The sequence below is a fragment of the Echiichthys vipera genome, assembly GCF_963691815.1.
Source record: "Echiichthys vipera genome assembly, chromosome: 22".
Lineage (NCBI taxonomy): Eukaryota > Metazoa > Chordata > Actinopteri > Perciformes > Trachinidae > Echiichthys > Echiichthys vipera.
Window position 1 is genome coordinate 170,001 of NC_139847.1, and position 7,500 is coordinate 177,500.

The 7,500-nt window shown below is 52.9% G+C and overlaps 1 protein-coding gene across 2 annotated transcripts in view; it reads left to right on the forward strand.

Moving 5' to 3' along the window:
• atp1b2a (ATPase Na+/K+ transporting subunit beta 2a) overlaps positions 1-7,500 on the forward strand; it is a 20,959-nt gene that overhangs the window by 9,749 nt on the left and 3,710 nt on the right. For both annotated transcript variants that reach the window (XM_083937184.1, XM_083937185.1), the window contains exons 4-5: positions 628-707; positions 2,332-2,457. In XM_083937184.1, the coding sequence (XP_083793310.1) occupies positions 628-707; positions 2,332-2,457 (206 nt within the window). The remainder of the gene's footprint in view (positions 1-627; positions 708-2,331; positions 2,458-7,500) is intronic.

Consider the following 7,500-nt stretch of genomic DNA (forward strand, 5'->3'; position numbering starts at 1 on the left):
ATGTTTGTTTACATTTAAGGATGTGACGCAACGATCGTTAATACACCACCTGTCTGTCTCTCTGCCTGTCTGTCTCTCTGCCTGTCTGTCTCTCTGCCTGTCTGTCTCTCTGCCTGTCTGTCTCTCTGCCTGTCTGTCTCCCTGCCTGTCTGTCTCTCTGCCTGTCTCTCTCTCTGCCTGTCTGTCTCCCTGCCTGTCTGTCTCTCTGCCTGTCTGTCTGTCTCTCTGCCTGTCTGTCTCTCTGCCTGTCTGTCTGTCTCCCTGCCTGTCTGTCTCCCTGCCTGTCTGTCTGTCTCTCTGCCTGTCTGTCTCTCTGCCTGTCTGTCTCTCTGCCTGTCTGTCTCCCTGCCTGTCTGTCTCTCTGCCTGTCTGTCTCCCTGCCTGTCTGTCTGTCTGCCTGTCTGTCTGCCTGTCTGTCTCTCTGCCTGTCTGTCTCTCTGCCTGTCTGTCTGCCTGTCTGTCTCTCTGTCTGTCTGTCTGCCTGTCTGTCTCTCTGCCTGTCTGTCTCTCTGCCTGTCTGTCTCTCTGCCTGTCTGTCTGTCTGTCTCCCTGCCTGTCTGTCTGTCTGTCTGTCTGTCTGTCTGTCTCCCTGCCTGTCTGTCTCTCTGCCTGTCTGTCTCTCTGCAGCGTACAACGACAGTCATCAGGTTCAGACCAATGATAACTGTGTTCCAGATCAGTTCTTCATCCAGGAGGACAGTGGAGAGGTAAACCTGTCTGTCTGTCCACCTGTCTCACCCTCTACCCGCCTGTCTCACCCTCTGCCTGCCTGTCTCACCCTCTGCCTAACTGCCTCACCCTCTGCCTGCCCGTCTCACCCTCTGCCTGCCTGTCTCCCCCTCTGCCTGCCTGTCTCACCCTCTGCCCGCCTGTCTCCCCCTCTGCCCGCCTGTCTCACCCTCTGCCTGCCTGTCTCACCCTCTGCCTGCCTGTCTCACCCTCTGCCTGCCTGTCTCACCCTCTGCCTGCCTGTCTCACCCTCTGCCCGCCTGTCTCCCCCTCTGCCCGCCTGTCTCACCCTCTGCCTGCCTGTCTCACCCTCTGCCTGCCTGTCTCACCCTCTGCCTAACTGCCTCACCCTCTGCCTGCCCGTCTCACCCTCTGCCTGCCTGTCTCCCCCTCTGCCTGCCTGTCTCACCCTCTGCCCGCCTGTCTCCCCCTCTGCCCGCCTGTCTCACCCTCTGCCTGCCTGTCTCACCCTCTGCCCGCCTGTCTCACCCTCTGCCCGCCTGTCTCACCCTCCGCCCGCCTGTCTCACCCTCTGCCTGCCTGTCTCACCCTCTGCCCGCCTGTCTCACCCTCTACCCGCCTGTCTCACCCTCTGCCTGCCTCACCCTCTGCCCGCCTGTCTCACCCTCTGCCTGTCTGTCTCACCCTCTGCCTGTCTGTCTCACCCTCTGCCTGCCTGTCTCACCCTCTGCCCGCCTGTCTCACCCTCTGCCCGCCTGTCTCACCCTCTGCCCGCCTGTCTCACCCTCTGCCCACCTGTCTCACCCTCTGCCCGCCTGTCTCACCCTCTGCCCGCCTGTCTCACCCTCTGCCCGCCTGTCTCACCCTCTGCCCACCTGTCTCACCCTCTGCCCGCCTGTCTCACCCTCTGCCCACCTGTCTCCCCCTCTGCCTGTCTGTCTCACCCTCTGCCCGCCTGTCTCACCCTCTGCCCGCCTGTCTCACCCTCTGCCCGCCTGTCTCACCCTCTGCCCGCCTGTCTCACCCTCTGCCCGCCTGTCTCACCCTCTGCCCGCCTGTCTCACCCTCTGCCCGCCTGTCTCCCCCTCTGCCTGTCTGTCTCACCCTCTGCCTGCCTGTCTCACCCTCTGCCCGCCTGTCTCACCCTCTGCCCGCCTGTCTCACCCTCTGCCCGCCTGTCTCACCCTCTGCCTGCCTGTCTCACCCTCTGCCTGTCTGTCTCACCCTCTGCCCGCCTGTCTCACCCTCTGCCCGCCTGTCTCACCCTCTGCCCGTCTGTCTCACCCTCTGCCCGTCTGTCTCACCCTCTGCCTGTCTGTCTCACCCTCTGCCCGCCTGTCTCACCCTCTGCCCGCCTGTCTCACCCTCTGCCCGCCTGTCTCACCCTCTGCCTGTCTGTCTCCCCCTCTGCCCGCCTGTCTCACCCTCTGCCCGCCTGTCTCACCCTCTGCCCGCCTGTCTCACCCTCTGCCTGCCTGTCTCACCCTCTGCCTGTCTGTCTCACCCTCTGCCCGCCTGTCTCACCCTCTGCCCGCCTGCCTCACCCTCTACCCGCCTGTCCACCTGTCTCACCCTCTACCCGCCTGTCCACCTGTCTCACCCTCTGCCTGCCTGTCTCACCCTCTGCCTGTCTGTCTGCAGGTCAGGAACAACCCAAAGCGCTCCTGTCAGTTTAACCGCACCGTGCTCGACGACTGTTCTGGGATTTCAGACCGTTTCTATGGTTACAGCCGGGGTCAGCCCTGCGTCCTCATCAAGCTGAACCGGGTACGAGCCCCGTGTAAAGCTGTTAATGTCCACTGAGCCCAGTGTAAAGCTGTTAGTGTCCACTGAGCCCAGTGTAAAGCTGTTAATGTCCACTGAGCCCAGTGTAAAGCTGTTAGTGTCCACTGAGCCCAGTGTAAAGCTGTTAATGTCCACTGAGCCCAGTGTAAAGCTGTTAATGTCCACTGAGCCCAGTGTAAAGCCTGTTAATGTCCCACTGAGCCCAGTGTAAAGTCTGTTAATGTCCACTGAGCCCAGTGTAAAGCTGTTAGTGTCCACTGAGCCCAGTGTAAAGCTGTTAATGTCCACTGAGCCCAGTGTAAAGCTGTTAATGTCCACTGAGCCCAGTGTAAGGCTGTTAGTGTCCACTGAGCCCAGTGTAAAGCTGTTAATGTCCCACTGAGCCCAGTGTAAAGCCTGTTAATGTCCCACTGAGCCCAGTGTAAAGCTGTTAATGTCCCACTGAGCCCAGTGTAAAGTCTGTTAATGTCCACTGAGCCCAGTGTAAAGCCTGTTAATGTCCCACTGAGCCCAGTGTAAAGCTGTTAATGTCCCACTGAGCCCAGTGTAAAGTCTGTTAATGTCCACTGAGCCCAGTGTAAAGCCTGTTAATGTCCCACTGAGCCCAGTGTAAAGTCTGTTACTGTCCCACTGAGCCCAGTGTAAAGTCTGTTAATGCCCACTGAGCCCAGTGTAAAGTCTGTTAATGTCCCACTGAGCCCAGTGTAAAGTCTGTTAATGTCCCCTGAGCCCAGTGTAAAGCTGTTAATGTCCACTGAGCCCAGTGTAAAGCCTGTTAATGTCCCCTGAGCCCAGTGTAAAGCCTGTTAATGTCCCACTGAGCCCAGTGTAAAGCTGTTTATGTCCCCTGAGCCCAGTGTAAAGCCTGTTAATGTCCCCTGAGCCCAGTGTAAAGCTGTTAGTGTCCCACTGAGCCCAGTGTAAAGCCTGTTAATGTCCACTGAGCCCAGTGTAAAGTTTGTTAATGTCCCACTGAGCCCAGTGTAAAGTCTGTTAATGTCCACTGAGCCCAGTGTAAAGCCTGTTAATGTCCACTGAGCCCAGTGTAAAGTCTGTTAATGTCCACTGAGCCCTGTGTAAAGTCTGTTAATGTCCCACTGAGCCCAGTGTAAAGCCTGTTAATGTCCACTGAGCCCAGTGTAAAGTCTGTTAATGTCCCACTGAGCCCAGTGTAAAGCCTGTTAATGTCCCACTGAGCCCAGTGTAAAGTCTGTTAATGTCCCCTGAGCCCAGTGTAAAGTCTGTTAATGTCCACTGAGCCCAGTGTAAAGCCTGTTAATGTCCACTGAGCCCAGTGTAAAGTCTGTTAATGTCCCACTGAGCCCAGTGTAAAGCTGTTAATGTCCCACTGAGCCCAGTGTAAAGTCTGTTAATGTCCCACTGAGCCCAGTGTAAAGTCTGTTAATGTCCACTGAGCCCAGTGTAAAGCCTGTTTATGTCCCACTGAGCCCAGTGTAAAGTCTGTTAATGTCCCACTGAGCCCAGTGTAAAGCCTGTTAATGTCCACTGAGCCCAGTGTAAAGCCTGTTAATGTCCCACTGAGCCCAGTGTAAAGTCTGTTAATGTCCACTGAGCCCAGTGTAAAGCCTGTTAATGTCCACTGAGCCCAGTGTAAAGTCTGTTAATGTCCCACTGAGCCCAGTGTAAAGTCTGTTAATGTCCCACTGAGCCCAGTGTAAAGCCTGTTAATGTCCACTGAGCCCAGTGTAAAGTCTGTTAATGTCCCACTGAGCCCAGTGTAAAGTCTGTTAATGTCCACTGAGCCCAGTGTAAAGCCTGTTAATGTCCCACTGAGCCCAGTGTAAAGCCTGTTAATGTCCACTGAGCCCAGTGTAAAGTCTGTTAATGTCCCACTGAGCCCAGTGTAAAGCCTGTTAATGTCCCACTGAGCCCAGTGTAAAGTCTGTTAATGTCCCACTGAGCCCAGTGTAAAGCCTGTTAATGTCCCACTGAGCCCAGTGTAAAGTCTGTTAATGTCCCACTGAGCCCAGTGTAAAGTCTGTTAATGTCCCACTGAGCCCAGTGTAAAGTCTGTTAATGTCCACTGAGCCCAGTGTAAAGCCTGTTAATGTCCCACTGAGCCCAGTGTAAAGCCTGTTAATGTCCACTGAGCCCAGTGTAAAGTCTGTTAATGTCCCACTGAGCCCAGTGTAAAGCCTGTTAATGTCCCACTGAGCCCAGTGTAAAGTCTGTTAATGTCCCACTGAGCCCAGTGTAAAGCCTGTTAATGTCCCACTGAGCCCAGTGTAAAGTCTGTTAATGTCCCACTGAGCCCAGTGTAAAGTCTGTTAATGTCCACTGAGCCCAGTGTAAAGCCTGTTAATGTCCACTGAGCCCAGTGTAAAGTCTGTTAATGTCCCACTGAGCCCAGTGTAAAGTCTGTTAATGTCCCACTGAGCCCAGTGTAAAGTCTGTTAATGTCCACTGAGCCCAGTGTAAAGTCTGTTAATGTCCACTGAGCCCAGTGTAAAGCCTGTTAATGTCCACTGAGCCCAGTGTAAAGCCTGTTCATGTCCACTGAGCCCAGTGTAAAGCCTGTTAATGTCCACTGAGCCCAGTGTAAAGTCTGTTAATGTCCCACTGAGCCCAGTGTAAAGCCTGTTAATGTCCCACTGAGCCCAGTGTAAAGTCTGTTAATGTCCCACTGAGCCCAGTGTAAAGCCTGTTAATGTCCCACTGAGCCCAGTGTAAAGTCTGTTAATGTCCCACTGAGCCCAGTGTAAAGCCTGTTAATGTCCCACTGAGCCCAGTGTAAAGTCTGTTAATGTCCACTGAGCCCAGTGTAAAGCCTGTTATTGTCCACTGAGCCCAGTGTAAAGCCTGTTCATGTCCACTGAGCCCAGTGTAAAGCCTGTTAATGTCCACTGAGCCCAGTGTAAAGTCTGTTAATGTCCCACTGAGCCCAGTGTAAAGCCTGTTAATGTCCCACTGAGCCCAGTGTAAAGTCTGTTAATTTCCCACTGAGCCCAGTGTAAAGCCTGTTAATGTCCCACTGAGCCCAGTGTAAAGTCTGTTAATGTCCACTGAGCCCAGTGTAAAGTCTGTTAATATCCACTGAGCCCAGTGTAAAGTCTGTTAATGTCCCACTGAGCCCAGTGTAAAGCCTGTTAATGTCCCACTGAGCCCAGTGTAAAGCCTGTTAATGTCCCACTGAGCCCAGTGTAAAGTCTGTTAATGTCCCACTGAGCCCAGTGTAAAGTCTGTTAATGTCCCACTGAGCCCAGTGTAAAGCCTGTTAATGTCCCACTGAGCCCAGTGTAAAGTCTGTTAATGTCCCACTGAGCCCAGTGTAAAGCCTGTTAATGTCCCACTGAGCCCAGTGTAAAGTCTGTTAATGTCCCACTGAGCCCAGTGTAAAGCCTGTTAATGTCCCACTGAGCCCAGTGTAAAGTCTGTTAATGTCCACTGAGCCCAGTGTAAAGCCTGTTAATGTCCACTGAGCCCAGTGTAAAGCCTGTTCATGTCCACTGAGCCCAGTGTAAAGCCTGTTAATGTCCACTGAGCCCAGTGTAAAGTCTGTTAATGTCCCACTGAGCCCAGTGTAAAGCCTGTTAATGTCCCACTGAGCCCAGTGTAAAGTCTGTTAATGTCCCACTGAGCCCAGTGTAAAGCCTGTTAATGTCCCACTGAGCCCAGTGTAAAGTCTGTTAATGTCCACTGAGCCCAGTGTAAAGTCTGTTAATATCCACTGAGCCCAGTGTAAAGTCTGTTAATGTCCCACTGAGCCCAGTGTAAAGCCTGTTAATGTCCCACTGAGCCCAGTGTAAAGCCTGTTAATGTCCCACTGAGCCCAGTGTAAAGTCTGTTAATGTCCCACTGAGCCCAGTGTAAAGTCTGTTAATGTCCCACTGAGCCCAGTGTAAAGCCTGTTAATGTCCCACTGAGCCCAGTGTAAAGTCTGTTAATGTCCACTGAGCCCAGTGTAAAGCCTGTTAATGTCCACTGAGCCCAGTGTAAAGCCTGTTCATGTCCACTGAGCCCAGTGTAAAGCCTGTTAATGTCCACTGAGCCCAGTGTAAAGTCTGTTAATGTCCCACTGAGCCCAGTGTAAAGCCTGTTAATGTCCCACTGAGCCCAGTGTAAAGTCTGTTAATGTCCCACTGAGCCCAGTGTAAAGCCTGTTAATGTCCCACTGAGCCCAGTGTAAAGCCTGTTAATGTCCCACTGAGCCCAGTGTAAAGTCTGTTAATGTCCACTGAGCCCAGTGTAAAGCCTGTTAATGTCCACTGAGCCCAGTGTAAAGCCTGTTCATGTCCACTGAGCCCAGTGTAAAGCCTGTTAATGTCCACTGAGCCCAGTGTAAAGTCTGTTAATGTCCCACTGAGCCCAGTGTAAAGCCTGTTAATGTCCCACTGAGCCCAGTGTAAAGTCTGTTAATGTCCCACTGAGCCCAGTGTAAAGCCTGTTAATGTCCCACTGAGCCCAGTGTAAAGTCTGTTAATGTCCACTGAGCCCAGTGTAAAGTCTGTTAATATCCACTGAGCCCAGTGTAAAGTCTGTTAATGTCCCACTAAGCCCAGTGTAAAGCCTGTTAATGTCCCACTGAGCCCAGTGTAAAGCCTGTTAATGTCCCACTGAGCCCAGTGTAAAGTCTGTTAATGTCCCACTGAGCCCAGTGTAAAGTCTGTTAATGTCCCACTGAGCCCAGTGTAAAGTCTGTTAATGTCCCACTGAGCCCAGTGTAAAGCCTGTTAATGTCCCACTGAGCCCAGTGTAAAGTCTGTTAATGTCCACTGAGCCCAGTGTAAAGTCTGTTAATATCCACTGAGCCCAGTGTAAAGTCTGTTAATGTCCCACTGAGCCCAGTGTAAAGCCTGTTAATGTCCCACTGAGCCCAGTGTAAAGCCTGTTAATGTCCCACTGAGCCCAGTGTAAAGTCTGTTAATGTCCCACTGAGCCCAGTGTAAAGTCTGTTAATGTCCCACTGAGCCCAGTGTAAAGCCTGTTAATGTCCACTGAGCCCAGTGTAAAGCCTGTTAATGTCCCACTGAGCCCAGTGTAAAGCCTGTTAATGTCCCACTGAGC